The 24,640-nt window shown below is 37.1% G+C and overlaps 1 protein-coding gene across 1 annotated transcript; it reads right to left on the minus strand.

Moving 5' to 3' along the window:
- Positions 1-1,699: 1,699 nt before the first annotated feature.
- On the minus strand, positions 1,700-23,215 carry OIT3 (oncoprotein induced transcript 3). The gene is made up of 9 exons (XM_004680785.2): positions 23,083-23,215; positions 18,769-19,143; positions 18,123-18,230; positions 14,291-14,413; positions 11,415-11,537; positions 9,351-9,511; positions 7,102-7,517; positions 3,204-3,303; positions 1,700-1,873 (listed from the first exon to the last, which is right to left on the minus strand). Exons 1-9 carry the CDS (start codon positions 23,138-23,140, stop codon positions 1,700-1,702), a joined length of 1,638 nt encoding a protein of 545 aa, XP_004680842.1. The 5' UTR covers positions 23,141-23,215.
- Positions 23,216-24,640: the final 1,425 nt, after the last annotated feature.

Genomic DNA, 24,640 nt, shown 5'->3' on the forward strand with positions numbered 1-24,640 from the left:
GGAGAGACCAGCCATTAGGGAGGCAATGACTTTCCTCTGGGTGATATTTCAGTTACCAGTAAACATCTCATAGTTAATAAAATATACTTTTTAGGAAATTTGAAAAGAGATGAATGAATTCCATTATCAGCAATATGCTTCTGTTTCACTTAGAAGAAAACAGAACCCAACCTGGTAAGTCCTTCCAATGATAACTATTTTCACTGGTGCTAAAGAGATAAAAACAGGTGGTCAAAGTCAGAGACTTACCTGATTAAGGCCAATGAAGAAAGAAGTCAGATGGAATTAGGTCTCTGAGATTCCATTTTTGTCTTCTGTGAACTATTTCTATTGATGATCCTAATTACTTAGTGATGTTAGTATCTTGTTAGGAGCTAAGAAGTACTCTGTAAAAATAGCCACTGAAGACAGCTAGGAAAAGTCTGTGAAATCTGAGGAAGTGAAAGACAATGAATGGTCAGATCCTAAGTAGTTGTTCTAAACCCTGACGGTGGATTAGAATCACCTGAGGAGCATTCATACAACCACGATAAAACAATCACAAAGACTGTGGGAGTAATATCTACATGTTTAGTGTTTTGTAACACTCCCAGAGTGATTCTGATGCACTGTGATGGCTAAGGGACACAAAGGTCAGGGAGTGACAAAATCCCAACACCTGTTTCCATAAACTTTTACTGGAACACATTTGGCTATGGCTGTTCTTCGCTTTGAGCAAAACTGAGTAGTTGTGACAACAGCTTATGACCTGGAAAGACTTACCACTGGAAATATTTACCACTGGCCCTTCACAGAAAAAGCCAGCCATCCCCAATCTAGACCATTTTGTCCTTTCTCTTCTTTTTATTAATACTACTGGTTCAATTAAGAACTGCTGATCATAGATATATCTAGAAAGATAAAGAAGAAAAACTCTTTCCTATGTAAACCCATAAGATTAATTGGTATATAAAGAAATTGGATTTAACTTTAGATACAACTTATCTATGTGGTTTACAATATTTATTTCCATAAAATTTACTAAGCATTTACAAAATAGAACATGCTATTTTGTACACAAAATTTTAATTTTAATTCAGTTGTTGAACCACTTCAGTTGATGTTAATGAATTTATTAACTGAAAATATGTCATGTAAGACAATATAAAACCATTAAAAGAAAATACTATGAAATAGAAAAATCAAACAGTATGTTTTTTAGTACATACGTACACTGATAGATTTCCACATCCCCTATAACTGATAAATTTCCACATCCCCTATAACTATTTGAATAGAAATTTCAGATATACTTACATATTTAAGGAATCACTGGGTATTTAAGTGATACTTATAAACAACTATTTTACTTTTTAAGTTCTTAATTTGAAATATTATATATGACTTCTGATTTTAGTGGTCCTACTGCATACTATATATGTTTTGTCATAGGAAAGAAATGGGGGAGCTGTTTTCTGTAAGGATATAGCTTTTGGCATAGGAGGATGAAGCCCCATTTGGGTCAGGATGGTCAGCTGGGAGGTGACCTTTCCTGACTCAGCCAGGAAGCAGATCGAGTCAGTTCTGGGATTTTGGAGACACACAATATGAGGTTTTAAGAAGCTCAGTGTTCTAGGGTATCAGCTGATGTTCTCAAAGAGCTTTGGGAGAAATTCCAAGAGGTGAGCAGCACAAAAACAGGACTTAGTTGTTGGGTCATCTACTCATCCCAGTCGATGCTGATTGGGCCACCTATCAGCATCTGGCTTTGTACACCAGCAGTGTTCTCTCCTTCTACTGCCTCTCGACGCATTCGCTGGTGGCAGCCTTGGGCACAACGGGAGCCCTCATCCAGCACCCCACAGACAAGGACCCGACAGTGAAGAAACACTTCCTGTAAAGAACATAATGAAAATTAACAAAACAATGATAAGGGTTGCCACTGTGAGACCAGACTGAAAGCCAGATGCTGTAACAATATTTCATCCATATTATCTCATTTCATGTAAACAGCAATCTTTGAGGTAAAGATTCTCATACCCATTTTACAGAGGAGGAAATTATGACTTAGAGAGGACAAGGAACTTACCTAAAATCACACATTTAGTAGCCACATGGCAAACACAGTGAGCCCCATGTAAAACTAAAGCTGTTTTTTATGGTTACATTAATAACCTCTACCTTTGAATAAGCAAAGGAGATACCTTTGGAAGGCAACATATAATAATGTAAGTATCTTCTTCACACATCAATCTCTGGGAACAACATTGGGCCTTCCCTCCTATTTCTGTGTAAAATAACAAATTATTTCTCTAAGATTCCTCTGAGTAACTTCCTAAAGCATACCGCTTAGTTGAGAAAGGAGATCATGATTAGTCACGATGCTTAGCAATTATCCTGGAACAGAGATGCAGCTGGAAGGGACATTAATTCACTCAAAACAGTGTGGTAAGACTGATGATCTCTTAAATCTTCCTCTTATTAAATGTTTCAATAAGTGCCAAACTACTTCCATGTTAACATAGTAAATATAACCTCTTTAATATGCATGTAAATTGTTACAATTTTTTATAGATATTTTTCTGTTTATTATTTTAATAACTGCTTAACAGTACATTAAATAATATATTGTTTGGGTTCTTTCCTACCCCCTAAAACAATATTCTATAAAAACATCCAATAAATTTTGTTTTTCTTTTTTGTTGCTTGTTTTTGAGAAGCTGGAATTCTTAGATAAAAGAACAAGATGACTTTATGGTTATTGTTTCATATTCTTGCAACTTTTCATTAAGTTGTATACATCTGTTTACTTCTTTTTATAATCTTGCAAAGCATGATTTATAACTTTTGTAAATTTAATATTCACAAGTTTATAATTGTTTTATTGGCATTTTAATCACTATTTTTACTGAACATTTCACTATTTGTCATTTCTGTGAATTTTCTGTCCATATCACTTGCTGTGCGACCACCACACCAACTTTTTCAAACATATTTTGCTACAGTATTTTAAATTGTAACTATGTAGTATTTTTAAAAATAAGAACAGCTAGTCTATTGGAGGGAAGAACAGGTTATTGTGACATTCATAAAAGTGATAAGCTTCTAGCTAGCTAGTTCTACAATTTTTTTCAGAGAAAATAGAGATTGTAACTATGAATTTTCAGAATGTCAGCAATTTGGGACACTAAGGAAGGCTCAGATGGGATTGGTGTTCTGCTCACCTTATGGTCTTTTCCCACAAACTTGAAGACTGGGACCTGGAAGTGCTTTGCTAGATGATCCCGCGACGTGTACTGCTTTACTGAGTCATCTGAAACACAGCTGAAAGGAAGACAGGGTAGCACATAAGTCTTGATTGTTTAAACAGAGGTGGAAAAACAATCCAGTCCAATGTGTCTCCAGTCCAAGGTGGAAGAACCTGGGCTGCACTCAAGCATGCTGAGAATGAAGGGAGTGTGCAATTCCTTCCTTGAGAAGCATCTTCAGACACAGCCCTGCTTATTAACAATGTCAGTCCTGTTTCAATGGCTGTGCCACAAAACTGGGCATAAGAGCTTCTTACAAAGTCAGTGTAATGAACACACATCATCAACAGAAATTTAGTTCAAAGATACCTTTACTTAAGAGGATTTGTATTTTCATTTGTTATAGGTTAACTTATAAAATTCTGAATTCATGTGCTTTACTATTGGTTTAAGAAGACTTTAAATTTTATAACTAGTTAATGGACACTAATCTTTGAGGATACTCAAAGGTGAGCAACCCTAATTCACGCATCAAAAAGCTGTGTTAAGATCTAAGTTTCCTAGAGAATAATTGGTTCTTTTGAGGGAAAATCATTTACCGTAATTGTTTTAGTTCCTCTTCCCAAATTTAATGCTAAGCTGTATTTTCATATGCTTTGGGGGTTTCGGGTATTTTGCTTGAAGTGAAACTCCAAGACTCACCTTAGGGTTTAGCTAGGAGAAAAACAGGGTTACTTACTCTCCAGGTTGAGGTGAAGGTTTAGTATTGATTAAGTCTTTTCTCCTTCATGGTCAAGGGTCATGCTTGTATTATCTTTTCCATTCTGAATTCTAAAGCACTTTTGTTCTGGGTATAATTTTGTTTTTTTTAATGGATTCCTAAACTGTCTACAAAGTCAGGGAAAAAGGAAAAAAGGGGGGGGTCCAAATTTAAAAGCCTATGATGCTAGATACTTGCTTCACACGCTTACAGATCACTTTCTAGCTCATTGCTAATTGCTGTTTCAGTGAAGTTGAAAAATCCAATAAAACTATTTTTTAAAAAGGCAACTTAACTTGCATTATTACTAGCACTTTTCCTCTGAACAGGATCCAAATATATAACGTGGTTTCTGTTGGTTCTGTATTTATGTACTCATTTTCTTTCTCAAGACATAAAACTAATATATACCATCTTCCAATTATGCTTATAATAAATATTTACTGCATATATAAGCTGCATAGGATATACTCTGCTGGGTGCCTCAGAGGATATAAAGATGATTAGTATGATCTAGGGTGGCAAAGACTTTATAGCTATGTATCTGTGATAATAATAGTAACACTACATTAAAATTATATTACACTACATTATATTATATTATATTATATACCTAAGTGTCTAAGCATTTTCAGTATACCTTTACCCAAAAACACTATTATTTTTCGCTAAAAGAAAATGAAGAAGAGTTGTTAGGGCAATACATTACAGACTAGACTCCACAAGAAATTCTGACTCTCAATTTGATGTTAATTCTGTCAATTCCAAGTTCATGAGCTAAGAGGAAGTAAAGTAACAGTATAAGATAACCAGGGTAGTTACTCATCTAAAACTTGTCAATATTTGATTTTGGAATTCAATAAATTTTTTCCCCTGAAGATTAGGTTTCTATTCCACTTTGCTTAGGCTTTCATTAAATTGTTTTGTATTCTTAGAACATGTGCCAACTGAAACTGGAGGAGGTAAATCAGATGTGTTAAATATCAGAGAGATCAGCCTGATTTAAGTTAAGCTGAGGTCAGTGAATAATAAAACATTTTACAAGTATAAGTAAACTGAACTAGATTTATTTCAAGGCTATGGACTAACCCCAAATTTATTATGATAAATGCTCATTCAATAATTCATTTGACAAATATTTAATGACCCTAACTATAGGCTAAGCATTGAGGGAGAAAAAGGAAGGTTTCTAGCTCAGGTTGGAAGGGATAAAGGAAGGGTTCATGGGAGAAATAAACCTGCTGAATCTTCGAGGTCTAATAAGAAACAGACAAGAAAAAGAAAGAAAGAAAGATTTCAAACAGAGGAAGCAGCAGGTGCAAAGCCTGGAGGATATAAGGAATAATGGAGTTTAGGAATTTCCTGTAGTTTCCTCAGGTAGAGCAGACATTAGAGAAGGCAGAGGTCAGAGGGTGAGGCACAGTGAGTCAAGCTGAGAGTTGGATTTTACCTTGAGGGATTATCTCACACGCACTATTAATATGCTATGCATTTTTACTAGATGGAACTATTTACCTGTGAATTAAGTAGCACACCGATGTGTTTCTGAATTCTTGTCTAGATTATTTAAGCATCTTTCTAGGATGCTCAAGCATCTTTCACAACATCTATTCTTTGCTATTTTGTATATTTTAAGGTCTAGAAAATAAACAGCATACCTGCTTGGAATTGTCTAAAACAAAAAGTAAAAAGTTCTTAACTGAGGTTTTGAATAACACATATATAAATATACTTTATAAGTTTTATTGTGATTGTAGGTCACATGTTTCCCCAGAAAATGGATTATAATTTATCTTATTCTAAAACGGGAATCTGAGATTAGAAATAATCTAGCCAGGAAACAGTTAAAAATTTACTATCAAAGGAAAAAAAGAGCTATTAAAAGATATTCAACAGGGTTGAGTATGTGAGTGTGTGTGGGGGGGTGTGCTCACCTATGTGTATGTGTACTCTGCTCATGGTGAGAAGCCAGTCATCCAAGCTCCACTTCTTGGCATCATTTTTGATTTCCCTTTCTCCTATTTGATTTCCCTTTCTCCTATTATCAGTAAAATGTATGTATATATACAATTTTCTTTTCTACCTATGTCTGTTTATCTTGATTAATGGTGAGTAGCCAGTCATCCAGATGCCTATGCTGAGAGAATCTGAGATATAAAACAAAGTAGAAATTTGAGAGCCTATAATTGCAGTTAGCAAAGGGTATGGACTCAAGGCACAGCTATAATATTCTTAGACCATTTCTCTCTACATGAAATATGAGAAAAAAGACACTGATGAGATTCTATGAGTTTGGGGTGTCAGTGGCATTTTCCTGGGAATGTAAGCAATGGGTATGCTAACTGCAGGACTTCCAATAATACCTTGGCACTCTACAGTTCTTAATCAGCAATTCTTATGAAATATGGAAATCTTCTTTGATATAAAACAAGCACGGAAAAATAAACTTCATGTGATCTTTTCCCTCTTAAAATTTACCAAGTATTTTGTAGCTAAAAAGTTTGAAAATATCGATTATGTTAATAATAATTACAGCTAATATTAAAAAAAAATTTACCAAGTATTTCTTTTCTCTCCTTCACTAGCAGCTCCTTGGGAAAGGAGTCTACATTTGCAGTCTCTAATCCTCATACCCTTGCATTTTCAGCCCCACCCAGTGCTCATGATCTTTCCTCTCTCTGAGCAAGTTCATCCATCTAAATTTCAAGCTATAAATAGGCTGATTCTCTATCCATAATCTCTAGTCCTAAGCTTGTTGCGAGGTCTACCTCATATTCATGTCCAACTGCCCACTGAACTTCCTATGTATGCTGCAGACATTGACAATTCAATGTTATTATTTGGAATTATTATAGTCACCATTTTCATCTCAAATTTCCTTTTCTACCTATAGCTTTTCATCTCAACTAATGGTGAGTAGCCAGTTATCCAAGCGTCCACCCACTGAAGTCGTTTTGGGTTTCCCTTTCTTTCAGTAGTGTCAGTAAATGACTTCTGAGCTACTTACGAGCTTACAAGAATATCATGGAGTTTTAGGAAATGACTAAGTATGTTCATGAACGTAGAGGCTAGATGTGAACCAAGAATAAAAAACTGTAGAAGCAGCATAGTTACCCATCCCGGATAAGGTAGTACTTCAGGATCTCGTCAATCTTGGAAGTGGGAGTGGCGAAGCAGCTCTCCACCAGACTTTCTAAGCCATTCACATGCACCAGGGGCTCAATGCCAAAGTAGAGGGAGTCGCGAAGCTTGAGTGTGGGCAGAGCTTCCCGGTAAGGCTCATCAAACTCATTGTCCTTGAAGATCTCCAAAGTAAATGGGAAGATTCCATGACTGCGGCTCATGATTTCCAGTGGCGCGTTTCGAAGGTTCGGAACATAGCCTTCGGAAATGGTGTACAGGCGCGGAAACTCACACGTCACTGGGATCAGCAGTTTGCTGGTGCGGATGATGATGTCCCCACTGCTCCCTGGGGTCTGCTTGGGTAGACCTGTCACGAGGTTGCTAGCCACAATCTTATCATTCACCACCTGAGCCAGGCCAGGGTGAGGAAAGAAAAAGATTTTAACGTTTATTTTTACAGTCCTTTCCCACCCCCACCCTAATCTTAACATTTTCTAAGTTTCTGTTTACAACAAAACACTTTAGAGATTTAGCTGCCTAATCCTGAAGATTTTTTTCCTTTTTTTCATTGCTTCTCCTCTTTTTAGCAAGATGCCATTACTGGTAAAACGTTTTACTATTACTTCATGGTCAACCCACACATTCCTTTGGATATGAAACTTCCATAAAACTGGAGCTATGCAGAATCAGCAAATTCAAAGCTCTGCTTTAGAAAAAAGAGCTTGTTTGTCTTTTTCTGGCTTTCTAGACCTGTGATCCTGTTGCAGCACGACCTTGTGCTGAACTCAGCCACAGACAGACTTCAGCTAGGACACGTTCACAGATGACTTTCCTTTTTGTTTTTATAATCTCCAGCCTCATTTGCCTTCTTTTCCTATCAGAAACACCGAGTCACCACGGGGCATTTCCACTGTATTATCCACACATACAAGAAAAACCTGCCTAAAGAAGGACTACTTGCTCCTCAAATTTCCCATGTATCACCGCAGGTTTAATTTTCTCTTAATTGAATTCAATAAATATGTGTTTTTAATCAAGTGGTCACAAGTTACTCTGCATTAATCTCCTATAAACTCTCTTTTTCTATTCATCCTGTGTACTTCTGTTTTCATGGAGACAATGTCTGCTTAGCCCCATTTCTATGGGATGAAGTCCAAAGGACGCCCCCTAGCATACAAGGCAGATATCTCTAGAAGCACAGTCTACCCCCACATGATTTTTCAGTTTCCTTTTCCAATTATAAATTCCTTACCAGTGAGGCTGCACTGCCCATTTACCTAAGGAAAAAAAAGTTACGTGTTGTCTATCTCTGTGTCTTGCTTACTTAATAAAATGTCCTTTATTTTCAGCCTTTACAAACCACACATACACTTGTACCCCAGCTCAAGTCCCACTTGTCTTTGACATTTCCAGACCCTTTGTAGACTTCTATAGCACCTCCCATCTGTGTTCCTCTTATTTACATTTTATGTATGTAGTCATGGCAAAACTACTGTATGTTCCTAAAAGTCAGGATCATATTTCATATATCTCTCTGATTCTCCAGAACAGGGCTGCACACAGATTCCTGAATGAAAGTATTTTCCTTAAATGTAAATCAAATATGCCCAAGAACATATGAAGGCAAATGTTCCAACATGAAACAAAGAGATTAATTGTTTTATGTTTCCAATATGTTTATGGTAAATTTTAACCACTTTAGTCATTATACTAAAGACTGCAACATTATTACTGAATGATAAAAGCATTTTTATTATTTATCAATGACTTTACAAGCTCTGGATAATACAAGTAACTAGTATGCTTTTACACTGCTCCCAGCCCTACCCCCTCAAAAGTACGAAGGTTTTACCTCCATCAGGTTCAATACTTGAAGTCATTTACTACCTCATAAATGAAACATGATCTTTATCAATCACTTTCTTCAAGTAAAAGAATTGGTCAGAGGGAATGCAGTCAGCTTCCCACTACCACTGGTGCTGATGCACTCAGGAATATGTCTGCATATGACTGTTTGAGAAGAGAAATCGCAGAGCTCTTGTTAACTCCTTGTCCTCACAGTGCCAGGACCATAGCAGAAACTCAGTAACCTGTTTGTTAAATGAATGGCATGTGATTTTTTTGAATTCCACTCTTTTATGTGTCTTCTACAACACAAGCCACACTGCATACCTCTGCAACTGCCTCCCAAATAACTGGCTTTTTGTCATCTCCCCAAATGTCCTCCAGGGGGAACCTACATCAACCACTGTGCCACAGGTCTTGAGGGAGAAGAGAATGTTGACATGGGTGCCATTGGATATTCCTCGGCAGGAGGTATTGGTCAGGAAGAGCTCCAGACCGCCGACCAGGTCCTTGGGGATGCTTACTTCAATGGTGTCTGACTTGCACAAGACAGGGACTGTGGTGGAGAGGTGTTATTGTTAGAACTGGGCTACCAGAATTAGGAGAAAGATAAGGCGGCTTCCAAGAGAAAAAATTTCACCCTCATACAACGTGAGGCTTTTGTACTACCCACAAGGAAATCTATAAGACTCAAAATAAATTGTAAATAAACCTAGGACTTGTAACACCCAAGGTTGTGGTCAAATAATGCTTCTCAAATAGATTGCTCCCCAAATCAGGAAATACGTGTTCAAGTTTCAGTTCAGCCAACATTTATTTCAAAGTATCCAACATAACTCCATGAACTGAAATAGCTAAAGAATTAACTTTAGAACAAACATAATTTATTGTCACTACAGAAAAAAACATTGCTTTGATATAGGCTTAAATTATATAATGCTACTGCTTTGACTTTACTGTTAATTACTGCCCCATAATACAGATAATGAAAACAGTGGCCATGCACTTGAGGAGGAGTTCTAAATTGTCCTTGCATTGTCCAGCAAACCATAAGTACTGACAATAAATTCCACTCGAACTTAATGTAAAAAAGATAGCTTTTCCTTAGTGTTTACATGTATACTTCTGCAGACTATATAATACCCTAAAAGAAATATTTAAGATTAGTCATATGTACTTGAAGACTATATAAATATGTTAGGACATATAACAATGGAATAATATTAAAAAATCAGAGATGTTCATTAAATATGTGAGGGATGAATAAGAGAAAGGTCTAGATATAAATAATTTATATGTTTTTGAAAATAGTTCTCCAAGGCTTGTTCATGTTTATACTGTGAATACTGTGAATATAGGGGAAAAAAAAATCAGTTCCCATCCTTCCCTGGTGGTGCAATGGGTTAAAGCACAGCACTAGGAAGTTAGTGGCAGCTACTTCAATAAGCGTTAGATCTCCCACCAAGGAGGTGACCAAAAGGTGTGGCAGACCTCTCCTGTCTCACCTGCTGCTCCCCTCAGCAGTGTACTTCGATAATCTGCCTATTCTGCTCCCCACTCTGTCTCTGGTAAATCCTCTTACTGCCCCTGCTCCTCTGGCTTATACCCCAATTCTGTATGTATAAATAAATAAATCTTTTAAAAAAGAGAGAAAAATCCGTTTCCTAGAGCTTTCAACTTAATTTTACATTCTAATTATCTGTTTTAAAAAGAGAAGGACTATACCTGTATCTTAGGCCTCTACACTGAATATTAGTTATATAGTTAATAATAGAAATCAGAGGAAAAAAGCAAGGAGAAAAAGTGAAGGAAACCATCTGATCCAGCAATCCCATTTCTGTGTATATATCTAAAAGGATTAAAAGTAATTCCATCTCTGGCCCTCCCTGGTGGCGCAGCAGCGGGTTAAAGCACAGCACTGAGAGTCTGAAGCCACTTCCGCATGAGTTCGATTCCCGCCTGCCGCCTGCCCCGGAGGAGACCACATGGCGAGCCAGACCTCTCCTGGCCCGCCCGCTGCTTCCCTTAGCAGTGTACTTCGTAGATCTGCCTGTTCTGCTCCCCACTCTGTCTCTGGTGAAGCCTCTCACCGCCCCTGAGCCTCTGGCATGTACCCCAGTTCTGTATGCACAAATAAATAAATAAATCTTAAAAAAAAAAAAAAAAAAGTAATTCCATCTCAGTTGTAATCCCCATGGACTTTCTACCAGCTACTCACCGTGTGCCATCACCATAGTCCTGGGCACCTCCACATCCCCACCCCCATTTTTTATCCCATTCCCCACTCCACCCCTGTAAAATATCTTCTCAGAAATGTTCTTTAAATGATTCCAGAGAAGAGGTGTAGGGAAGCACACTGCCCAGAGAACAAGTGTTGTAAGAGATAAGAATCTTGGGTAAGGGTGGCAGAGAGATTCAGGACTGGAGGAAATATAAATCAGAGACTGTTCAAGTACTACCTTGGCAAGTATGGTTATCCTCTGACAGCACCAAGCCCCGGGGGCATTCACACTGATAGCTCTTGTCAGCTGCAAGGCAAGAATGACTACAGCCACCATTGTTATTGTGACATCCTTCAATGTCTGCAATAAAAAAAACAAAAAAGGGAGGAGGGGCTAATGATTTCATAATCCTCTTCCCCAGGAATTCTGGCTCTTAGTGTGGCCTTTTCATCGTGGATTAAATTTGACTCATCACAGCACCACTGTGCCTGATCCAGTCACTGAGACATGCAGGTAACCCACACATAAAAATGTTAATGAAATGTTACAAAGAGAAATTTTACAATATTTGCAGCTCTAACCAGTTAAGCTGGTCATGTATTTGGTAGAATGTTCTTTAACCTGGATTTAGTTAGTATTTTCCAAAATGGTTAAACTAAATTTATGGGTTTTAGGAGGAAGACCCAAAGTATAAATTTAACCTGAGAGGCAAATGAATCTAGGTTATTGTACATGGTTAGATCACTTGACTCTAAATTCCAAAATTTCTAGGTACAAAAGCGTTAGGGTATATTAGTGCTGAGCTAATAGCACTATAAAAATAAAGTCTGGGATAATACTCTAGAAGAGTTCACTCAACTGAGTTTTTGTGACATTCCTCAAATGAAGCAGTAAGACAGTGGGTCATTTAAATCCTTTTCATTTCATTCTATGTATTTTCTTTTATGAAAATAATACTTTTATAATAAAACAAAGCAATAAAAGTAACAAAAGCATTTCTCAGTGACTGGGTTAGGCACATATTAAAAGTAGCTTTTAATATAAGAAGTTTCTTATATTAAAAAAAGAAGATACAATTTGTGATAGACTAGCTAAAGAAACAAATATATTTGGTTCAATAAAACTTAGGGTTATAAATAAAAATCGTAATCCTAAAGTATAATGCATATATCAATTTTATCTTCTGTTAAATTATTTTGCAGTTATGATTACTAGGTTTTAAAATTATATAGGGATTAACAATAATATTTCCGATAGATAAAATGTTCATGAATAATTATGTATGTTCCTCATGGAATATTTCATTAATATTTAAATATGCACAGTGAATTGTATAAAATAATTCAGATTTAAGGAAGATTCAGGACATTTCCCATATTCAATAAAATTTAAAGTACATTTAGTCTTTTCATATGGACAGTATTTTAATATTCTGGTTAATAGTCCCAAGGTTAATAATGCAAACTTTGTTGCATGCAATGAATTGTGAGCACTAACCTTAATTTTGCCTTTTGTGGTAGTATTTTATTATTTTGAATGTAACTAGAATAAAGTGAGCTCTTTCTTATGTGTGTTTAGGAGAACTGGGATGTAGGCTAGAGGTCAGGGTCAGTAAGAGGATTCATCAGAAGTGGAGTAGGGAGCAGAAGAGGTGGATTTATTGAAATACACTGCTAAGGGGAGCAGCAGATGAGACAGGAGAGGTCTGCTGTACTGTATGTAAGTTACCTATGTGGCTGGGGATTGAACTCATGCCTGGCCCCATAGTGGTGATAACACTGAGGCTTAACCCATAGGCCACCAGGGAGGTCCTAAAGTGAACTCTTTTGTGTGCCACATGTTTGATTATCCTGGCAGACAAGTCATATGACCTCAACAAATAGTAACAAGTTATTTCTCTCTTCATATAATCTGCAAAGATTTTTTAATTTGTAAATGCAAATGTGCCTTAGCTAAGAAACATTATCTAAGTCTTATATAATAATATTAGACAATTTGCATTTCAATTATTTGACATACATTTTTATTATTTAAGTCATCTAAATGTAAACAGCATTTCTGCTACTAAAAATAGGTAATTCTGCTTATATCCAGTATCTTAATTTCCAACAATGCACGGCATAGTGGGAAAACTGACTTCATGAAAACCAGGTTCACAAACTTCCAAGACTCAGAGTACTTAGCAAAAACACAGGCTTGTAGAGCCACTCCCATTCCACCAAATCAGTCTAAGAGAGGCCTGGGACACACCTAGTATAAAAACACCGAGGTGATTATCCTCAGCAGGGAAGTTTGCAAAACACTGCAGCTGGCAGTGTATGCTGTATGTTTTGGGCCTCTCTTCTCTTGCTACTCTGTTGTGCTCTGGGTTCTGCAGCACAGAATCACCCCAATGTTATGTAGAAATGCATGGTTTGGCCTGATCCCAGACCTACTGAATCAGAATATGCATTTTTTAAAAAGATTTATTTCTTTATGCATACAGAACTGGAGTATAGGCCAGAGGTGCAGGGATGGTGAGAGGATTCACCCAGAGACAGGATGCAGAGCAGAACAGGCAAATAGACAAAAGTATACTGCTGAGGGGAGCAACAGGCAGGTCAAGAAAGATCTGCCACTCCATGTGGGTCACCTCTGGGGCAGGGATCGAACTCTTACTTGCAGTGCTCACTTGCAGTGGCTCACTTGCAGTGCTGTGCTTTAATCCATTGTGCCACCAGGGAGGGCCCAAGAATCTTCATTTTAACAGGATTCCATATTATTCATAGGCACATCAAAGTTTGAGAACACAGAATATTCATTTCCTAAATTAAAATGTGATTTGTTGCCTTTTGTAAAATGCTCCCTCCCTTAAATCTTAGAGAAAAAAATCAATACTGAATTCAGACTGCAAGACGTGCCTTCTCAATGATGAACCCTTTTTATTATTTTCTCATAGAACTAACTTGTTATTCTCTCTTTTTTAATATTATAGTTTATTTTTACATCATTTTGTGCCTTTTTCCATCTCAGTTGTGTTTTCTCTTTTAATGTTGGGTGGTTTCATGAATGTTAAAGAATAAGCCAGTACCTTAGCTCAGCTCTGATGTGAATCCCTTCTTACCCATCCTCACCTTCACAAGTCTTGCCATCACTTCTAAGTACACGACCAACTCCACACTCACAGCGATGTGAATTTTTGAGGTTTACACAGATCTCACTGCAGCCACCATTGTTTTGCTCACATTCATTTTCATCTGTAGAAGATAAACCATACTCTATACCTACTACTGACAGAACAATCTTTCTCCCAAGCCCCTTGACTGAATCTATAGAGCCTTGCTGAGATACTTTCTACAACCCACACCCTCTCTTCCCCCCAGTATAATTACTTCTATCAACTTGCTCTCCTCAGCCAATTTATTTGTCCATCTGCCCTCTGCTGGAGTGGATGGCACCTAATTGCTTGCCAGTTCCTTCTAAAGGGCAAAACCATGGGGAAATGGAGTTCTTTTTGTTCCCTGGGTTCATTCACCTATTTATGTTGGTGAATCTCACTTTCTCCAGTAAGGTCCTAAACATTTGTTAATGAAATACAAACTTATAAATCAATTGTGGTTTAAATATATTAAAGGAAATTACATTGTAGAAGGAAATATATGATGAAAATTTGTGAGGCAATCTTTTGATATAACATGAATGCCTGCCATCAAAATCTGGAAAAACTGGAAATCTGAAAAACTGGAATATTCACACATTATACTTCAGCAATGATTGTTAATCTTTTAAAAAATCTGATGAAAGTTAAGACCCTTTCCAAAAATAAAAAAAAAAATAAAGTGCACAGTTGGCCTCCTTTCTTATGCAAAAAGAAAGGAAAACTTAGGAGCTGAATATGTCATGTCACTGGATACAGGATATAAGCCGGAGATCAGGGTTTAAGTACCCCCAAAAGATGACAGGAAAGGAGAGAGACAACCTAAAACAGAAATCTGCTTAAATCCAGGACCTCAGAAGACATATACCCACAATTAAACGGGGTGGGCTTCAAGGCCCAGAGAAGAAGTAGAATGACCAGAGAAGCTCTCTGCTCGAGGTTCTAGGAAAGAGAAAAGCCTTCATAATTGCAGAAGCCTGAAAGTTGCTCTCTCATGGCTAAAGTTTGAGCTTATACTTTCCACACAGTGTGGCCATCTTGTAGCTAAATATTTTGCTTGGACTGGTGAAACTCCCATGTGCCTATCAGCATTTGAGAAACAGCTCTGTAGTAAAACATCTACAGACAGATGATAAGAATGGAATCCCACAGGAAACAAGTACTCCAGATGTTTGCAATTAAATACTATACATGAAGAAATAATCCACTTGAAAGGGTTGGCAAGATAACAAACAGGAGGCTTGGAATTGAAGATAGTGGAACAATCCAGAAAAATCCATTATCAAAGATTTTTAAAAAGTTATTTAACAGATAAAGGAAAAGATAGTAGCCAAAATTACAGGAGTGTGTAAAAAGACAAAACAGAACTGAAAACAAGAAAAGACTTGTAAGATTTGTATAAATGAAAAATGTAGTGGATAAGATTTGAGTCTGCATTAGGGCCTCTTCCTCCCCTTCCCTCACTATACTGCCTGGAAAGCAGATGGTCAGATACTTGTCCCCTTCCTAGATGTGGCCAAATCACAGCCTGGTCCAGACGCTTTTCCAAGTCTGGTATGTGCATACTGTCACAAATTTTATTTTTTTATGTGAGAGAGAAATACTTCTACTTATTTAAGTTTTTGTTATTTTGGGTTTATTGCTCTTTTACTGCCAAACTCTACGCCCCCAACAATTCTACTTTTATGGGTATACTCTAGAGCAAATCTCACATTTCGGGTAAGATAGCATTTTTATGTTAATTTTAAGAACACAAAATAATTCTCTATATTGTTATGAGTACATATGTAAGTAATACAAGCAGGGATCAGGTGTACATACACTGACTCCAAAATAGTGATTACCCCTTGAAGGTAAGCAAGGGGAAAGTCGGGTAGAATGAGGTAGTTTTACTCTTATCTGCTAAGTTTTATTTTAAAAAAGTGAAGAAACTGAATGGTAGTTAAATATGGGTACATGTGTATCTGCTATATTATTTTCCTATCTGTTTCTCTCTGCTTGAAAAAATATTACATAATTTAAAATAATTAAAATTAAATTTGAAATAATTATAAGTTTGTCACTTTTAAATTAAAAACTAAAGGAAAATTGATACATGTTCATAAACACATTGTCTCTAATTTTAGGGAATTAATGATCTCTAAACAATACACACTCTAGGTAGGAGTGGGGCAGCTATTCTCTATGTATTAATAAAGATGTCCAAGATAAATCTTTAAGCAAGAGATATATGTGGTGTGTATGATATGTGAACTTTGGTGTAAAAATGGGGGGGCAGTAATTAAACATACATATTTGAATTTTTATATCTGCCTAAGGAAACCCTGGAAGCATACATAAGAAAATAATACAACAATTTGCCTGGGGTAGGATTAGGTTAGCAGGAACAAATGGGGGAAGTGAGTTAAACATTTCACTGTATAATTTTCACACTGTTTAATATACTATATTACCTATTCAGAAGTTACATTAAAACATAAAGAAATGAATGAGTATATCTGGCCTTAAAGTGAAATAAAATATTTTCCTAGCAGACTTGTGTGTGTGTGTGTGTGTGTGTGTGTGTGTGTGTGTGAAAGAGAGAGAGACAGAGAGAGGGAGAGAGAGAGAGAGAGAGAAGTATGGGAGAGATTATACTTCCCATACTCCAAGCCTTTCAGCATTAAATCACATAATCAAGATTGACCAGATAAGAGCCCTAACAGCACTTAGGGGGAGGGTATAAAGATACTCAGTGGGGTTCATTAGTGCCTAAAGATACTCAGTGGGGTTCATTAAAGAGACTGAAGAACAGAAAGCTTTTCTGAAATAAGCTGTATAGATCCCATTCTGACCTTATTACTGTTCCTGAGGAAACAGGCATGGCAGGAGTCATTCCCTTTCTTTCTAGATTTGTTTAAAATCTACTTGAGCCTTAATACCAAAAGCTTCATATCATCAAAGGAAAGAGAACAGGTCTTCAATCTTAGGTTTTTCAATTCTGTTTTCTTTCAGTTATAAACAAAACATGCATTTAAGGAGAGAGCACTGGATTTTCTGCAAATAGTATGACTTCCCTTTCTTGCTACTCAGAAACCAAAATTATATTAGTAAAGTTATAGAAGTATGCGTCCTGAGCCAATTCTAGACCAAAGCTATCCAATACAAATAAATACAAAGCAGGCCACAAACAAACATTTACATTTTCTAGTAATCATTAAAAACTGTGTTAAACCAAAATCTTTAAAAAATGAAAAGGGTGAAAAAAGTCGTTAAAATTAAAATTATTTAAAATATTAATTTAACTTAATTCAACATGCTAAAATACTTGATTTCAATATATGATTAATATTAAAATCATTGAAATTTTTAAAATTATTTTTTGAACTTTGAAAAAGTATTTCAAGCCTGTTTTACATTGTAATATGTCCCAGTTTGAAAGCTAAATTTTTACTGGACATACATGATCCATAACTAGGTCATCAATCAGCAATTTACTGTTGCTTACTCCAGTTGTTCCAACCACTTTTAGTTTTCCAATGACCAAATCAAGCGTCAATTTTAAAATTAAAATTCAGTAAAATTAAAATTGAGTTTTCAGTTACTCTAGTACCTTCCAATCTTCCAAAACCATGCATGGCTACTATATTGGACAGTACATTCTAGACTAGCCAAAACATGACCTAAATTTGGCTTGATACATTAATTGTAAACCAAAAAGACAAACATCATCCCAAACTGGAAAAATGATGGTGCTCTGAGTTAGGAAGTTTTAGATTTGCCCCTCAATCCTCATAGTACCTATCTGTACTTGAAGATTAGTCTCTTACCAAGGCATGTCTGCCCGTCAGGGCCTAACACAGTTCCTGGAGAGCAGGTGCACTCATTGGTACCCAAGCAGTTACCATGGCAGTCCTCGTCGCAGATGTCATAAAAATCTATGGAAGGATAAGATGACCTTTTATGATAAGCAGGGGACAGAGTACATTCTTATTCATGAAAAAGTCTCACGAGTTCAGTCATGGAGTTTAAGTTCCTAGCTAACATCAAGGGAATTATCATTGTTCAGAGTTTATATAATTCATTATATATAATTTTAAAAATCTGTGGATACTAAATGCAATGCTACCATCAGGATGTCTAATATATCTTAAAAAGGGATTCTCCAAGACTAAAAATATGGTAGTGATCCATGATATAGATAATCTGACTCAACATTTCATTTTCTAACCTTTTGTTTGAATGGCATGATGATGAAATAAAGCAAATCTGATCAGTTATAACCCCTTGTGCTTTCTATAATTTAGGAATTTTTCAGAAATCAGAGAACAGGTCTCAGAAATCACAATCTGTAGGTAAAAATATCCTATCAATGGTATTCAGATCCTAAGCTACCAATATACAACTTCATACAGCCCTTTTCTCTTTGACTCCCTCTGTGGTAGGGAGAAAAGAGAGCAGAAGGAAGGTACTCACGGCCACAGTAGACATGAAAGCAGACGCTGGGCTTGGTCAGACGATATACATAGTAGCCTCCACGGCAAGCTTTGACCTCCACCGTGGTATTCCAGAGGCAACAGTTCCCGTTGAAGCTTGCACAGGCCTGGCGTTGCACAATGCCGTCACCTTCTAAAGGATGGCTTCCATTGAGCCAGACAGGTGCATGGGTTCCACAGTGGTTCTCAGGTATGCAGAAAGTAGGCATGGCATCCCCTGCCATGCCTGTGAAGCGGTACCATTCCCCATCCACATGGTTGTCACACAGAGGAGGACCTTTGGATTCATCTAATTGGTGGTCAGTGTTCCTCCATGGCTCATTCAGGCTGATGTAAGCAGAACAAGGATCTAGAGCTGGAATGAAAAGGACATCTCGGAGGCTTCTTGGGAGGCTTTAGGTCACAGCTTGAATCAACTTTCTTGGTCATGCACTTTTTTTTTAAAATTTATTTATTTTAAAGATGTATTTATTTGTGCATACAGAACTGGGGTACAGGCCAGAGGCTCAGGGGCGGCGAGAGGCTTCACCAGAGACAGAGTGGGGAGCAGAACAGGCAGATCGACAAAGTACACTGCTGAGGGGAGCAGCGGGCGGGCCAGGAGAGGTCTGCCATGCCATGTGGTCACCTCCGGGGCAGGCGGGAATCGAACTCATGCAGAAGCGGCTTTAGATTCTCAGTGCTGTGCTTTAACCCGCTGCGCCACCAGGGAGGGCCACTTTTTGTTTTTTGCATTTCAAGGAAGAAATGATCTAAAGGTCCCCAAAGTAGCTTTTGAAGATCCCTCAAGTTGATTTCAATAACTTTTCAAATCTACTTAGGGTTTAGTGTTAGCATTAGACTGAACCTTTTATCCAAGTGATCATTTGATAGGTACTCAATTTGATAGGCTATGAGCATTATAGTCTCATTGAACACCACACTTGTCAGATAATATTTTGTGTATTATTTTACCATGGAGGTTCTCTTTGGCAAAATTAATTGACAAATTTGGTTTTATGAGAAAATTGGCAGGAATTAGATGGGAGCTTTTTTTTTTTGCTGAAAACTCTAATTTAGAGAAAAGAAGGTTGAAGAATACACTTATCAGCCTTTAAAAATCTGAAACAGATTTGTGGAAGAGGAACTAAGTATTCTGCTTCTGTACAAGAACAAATTTTAGGGGAAAGCACATTTGAATACAGCTAATCTGTAGTGGAGATGCTTGTTACAGTATGGTAAGCTTCCCATTTCTGAAAATTTTCTAAATGTATTTGGACAGTCATTTGTAAACAAGATCATAGGTGGAATTTTGCACTCTTAGGAAGTTTGACTTGATAATGAATGCATAAATCTCATTTCACTGAAAAGGAAAAAGCCTCTGGGTACATGTTAGCTGATTTGAAATCCACAGTATACTGGCAAGTAGTTACCAAAGATTTTCACGGTGAATTTTAGTATATATTTTAGTATATATTCTATCAACTAACTGAAAAAACCTTGCATTTCCATGATTAGCCATGGTATCAACTAGTTAATAGAGCAAAATTTCTCAAGAATATAATATGGGTTTAGTACTTAAATTGTATGGGCAGATAACTCATCAAAAACATTTTAATGATTAAAGATACCAATATCCTCAATATTCTCATTGCCTTCCTCAAGTTCAGGGAAAAATTTAATTACTATAGACAAGAATCTGCAAAACTGAAAAATTCTAGGCAACACTACTGATCAAAGAGAACTATTCAATCTTAATACATGTGAGGTTGATTTAGTTGACACTGTAGATGCGGAACTCATTTTAAGGCAGATAGTTCGTGGACAGAAAATTCAATGTTAGCAAACACCAAGCAATAATTAAATATAGATGGTCCATGATCGTAAAGTCTAAATTGTTTAGAAAATATTTTGGATTTTTTCCAAAAAAATATAGTCTAGTGCTAATGCTATCAAGAAAAAAAATCACAGTTTGGGACAGGAAGTAAATATGATACTGCTTTTTCTGGAAATCACGCAGTTGCAAAGTTGCAAGGGCTGGAGCAATCCTCTCCTTTAAAATGTCCTTGAGGAATCCCCACTGAGCTCTCAACCATAGTTTGATATCAAAGGGGAAGAAATGTTCTTATACAGACTCCCTCCCCTCTCAAGTGGGAAAACTTCTCTCACTGGTCTCTTAACTGTGGTTTTCTTAAGAAGCAAGGCTTCTAGGGCAATTTCACAGGTGATTATAAATTCATAGAAATATTTGGTTCATCTCCTTGACTATTTTTATAAGAAATGGTTAGGTACTCCACATCTAATGGCTTTTACAGAAGTTCCTAACCTTTCCTCAATCACTATTTTAGGATTTATAAAGTTTTCCTTAAATGTAAATGTTATTTCTTGAAAATTCAATTCCTTTCCTGTTGTAGAGGAGATGCATACAAACGAGGTAACTGCTGACTATCTTTGGCATAACAAAAAGTCACTCAATCGTTTATTAAATAGACCTGCTTTAAGTTACCCCCTTCCTCTTCCTCCCTTTAAAGGCAGTGATTCACTCCTTTTAATAATCTGGTCACTGAAGTTAATTCCTGTTTTCATTCTCCATGTGAGACCCTTATATTGGCATTACGCATATTGCATATTGCATACCACATTGTTGATAAATACTCTTCAAATGGAAAATTTCATAAAGAACACTCCTGTCGGTTCCTTTCAAAAATCAAGTAAGGGATCCTCTGCCGGCCACAGAGCTCCTTAGCCTTTACCAGGTTGCCAGCTGGCCTTCCATCCCCGTGCCTCCAGAGCCCGAGCCTGAGCCTCGTGGCTGTTAGGCAGAGAAGTAACGTCAACCTCCCAGCCCGTTTGCAGACAGTCCTCAGCTCCACGTCCCCAACCCCGCAAATCCTGGCTGACAACGCTGCTGCTCCCGTTGCCTCCCCGCCCGCTGGATCTGGATGCCCTCCTCCTCCTTTCCCTCTCCTAAGGTCCCGGTCCCCTTGTTTACTCTCCCACTTCCTTCCTATCCTACTTTCCTATATAGCTCCCTTCTCTCCCAGCCTTCTACCTCCTTTTTTCTCACATTCCCTAGTCTCCCCAGGCAAGCTACTCCTCTCCCAAATCCCGGTCCCCAACCCCCTGTTCCCGACTCTTCCTTTATCTAGTTTTGAGTCAAACTTCCTAGAAGGGGTAGGGGTGGAGGAAGATCTGAGAAGGGAGAAGGATAGAGGAAATTCCAGAGGGAGAGTAAGCCAGAAAAGAGGGAAGAAAGGAAGTGGGAATTGATTGGGGAGCTGGGGAAAGAGGACATCCTTAAGCTACCCTTACTTCTTGGCAGCAGATAGATGAACTTAATTCTCACCAATTTTTATCATTTTCTTCAGCAGTTTTATAGTTATTTAAAGAATAATTTCAAACAGTACAGAATTCCCATATACCTTGAACCTAGCTTTCCCTATTATTAAATATGTACATTAGTGTGGTATTATCACAATTAATGAACCAATGTGGATACAAGTTCATAGTTTATTCACTTTTCCTTAGTTCCAGGATCACATCCACTATAGGACATTACATTTAGTTTTTCATGTCTGTTTAGGGTCTTGAGTCTGTTTTTAATTGTGTTCTTAAAGGCCAGAGTTAACCTGAAGAAATAATCAGGGTCAGTTAAGTACTAAATTGCTCAAAAGTACTAAGAAGAATGTTTTTCTCCTTTGCTAAGTGCTTAGCATTTCTCCAAGTGCTAAGAAGAATGTCTTCCAATTAAATTATTGGTAAAGGGAGAGAAAAATTTGTTAGTAACTGGAATTGAAATTTTTCTTTGCCTAGTTGACTAGTTTTGTGCCAAGCTGAGGAAGGAGACAATTTATGATTCACTTGGTCTGTATAAAAAGCCTTTTTTCAGATGTTAAGACTGGAGAAGCTTGATTTAGCCAGATCTATGCCTGTCATTGGGGATAGAACTTCCAATCCCTTGTATTCATTAAGGGAAAAACTCTATCCTCAGCTCTAAAAATCTTTTTTTTTCTTAAAGTTGGAACTAAAAAAGTGCCTAGAAAATAAAAAGGTTAAATTCCTTTCACAGCTATGTCAAAATGTATTTTAGCTAGTTGAAAGTTGTTGGATATGTTAGATCCATGGAAATTTTGGTTGGCCAGAAGAGGCTAAGTGGAACATGAAACAAATTCTCTGAAAATATATCTGCGTAAGTCATTCCTTTTTTCTTATGCTATTCAAAGCATTTAAAAAACTGGAATCTGCCTGTTAACAATAGGTTCATAATACAAATTCCTACACTAAAAAGTATGTTAAATACTTGACACAGACTCACCCATTGGTGACACAGGAGTGATTGTGAAGAGGCATGTGAGAAGCAGGAACTTAGGCATCCTTCTGGATTAGGCACCAGGAACAGACTGGGAAGTCTTCTTAATACCCGTTTTCTTTTGTCCTCTTCTTTTTCAAGCACTTAAAAAAAAAATTAAAAGGCCTCTCGACTTTTATGGACACTTTTCAGTATGGGTTGGGCCTTTATCAGAGGAAGAGGATGAATGGGATAAGGTGTCCATTTCTCTGGCCTTGACCTCAAAGAGTCAACAGGGTTATTTTATTGATATTTTTCTTTAGGGAAAAAAACTCACCATCCTTCATCCTCCTATTGTTTTCACTCAAGAAATCTCTGCGATGAGAATGCCAGTATCTTATCAAGAAGGGAACTGTAACTTCAGAAGAGACATCCCCTCACGTCAAAAATCTTGTTTTGTGACTTCTAGGAATTGATTTCATGATGCTGCAGCAATGGAATTGTGTACTAAATAAAGATGAGGCAAAGTCAAATTAACTGATGATTAGAAAATGTCTTGATTAGACAGTGAAGGAGTTTACAATAGCATCAAAAAGAGTAGTGAGGACAGGTGCGGAATCAGGATGATTTTCCCTTGAAACAACCCTTAAGTCTTTTATTATGGGCTTTGGTCCTAAAATTAGAATTAAGGTTTAAATTGTATTTTTAACAACTCAGACAATGATACCTTGTTTTTATAGTGCCTTTCTTTCCAGAACTTTAAAATGGTGTGATGTTATTTATTTTATTAATTCTCATACTAAGGGATTAGAGCTTCAAATTAGGAACTATTAATTAATAGTACAGAAATGTAAGTGACATTGTTTACTAGAGTTTTATTTTTAGGCAAAGGAAGGAAATCATAGGTACCTGTTCCTATAATACATGTTCCCAGATATAACCTTAGTAATTATAGATTTGGAGCTTGTTAACTTCCTGACATTTTGAGGTATGTGGATATGTGAAGGGCAAGCATAAAAAGAAGGGCAGGGAAAAGGTCTGCATTTGTTTTTAAAATATTAAACATGTGTCTCAGTAAAATAAAAATTCTTCTCTCCTAATCTTACCCTGACTTGAAGTTTTAGCATCTATTAATCCTATACTTCCTCTCACCTATGTTTCTTTACCTAATAACCAAATGTCTAGTGACTGGGATTATCCCCATTTCAGCATAATTTTTCACTATACTTAAGTGGCAAATTATTGTGGCCTCTTTCCTTAAGGATTACAGTCCATTAAATCTTCATGCTTATGAGGGACCAGGTGCCATGCCGGTCACTGATAAACAGTCACTGACTTGAGAAGTACAAGTGGCCCCTCAGAGCATGGTTTACTCCCTAACAGAGGGGCTTCACTGATTGATAGTTGTAGTTATCTACTTTATCACTAATGCTAGGGGAATACAGGCTTTTGGGCACCAGCTTATTAAGTCGCAATTTGATGACAGCAATGAGTGACTCAGGGACTGAGGAACTGTCTTGTTGCAGAATAGTACTGCTAAGTGTCAGTGCTCTGAACAGAAATAACAAAACTCTACAACTTCCTG

This window comes from Condylura cristata, unplaced genomic scaffold (assembly GCF_000260355.1).
Source record: "Condylura cristata isolate star-nosed mole 26May11 unplaced genomic scaffold, ConCri1.0 scaffold00011, whole genome shotgun sequence".
NCBI classification, from domain to species: Eukaryota; Metazoa; Chordata; class Mammalia; order Eulipotyphla; family Talpidae; genus Condylura; species Condylura cristata.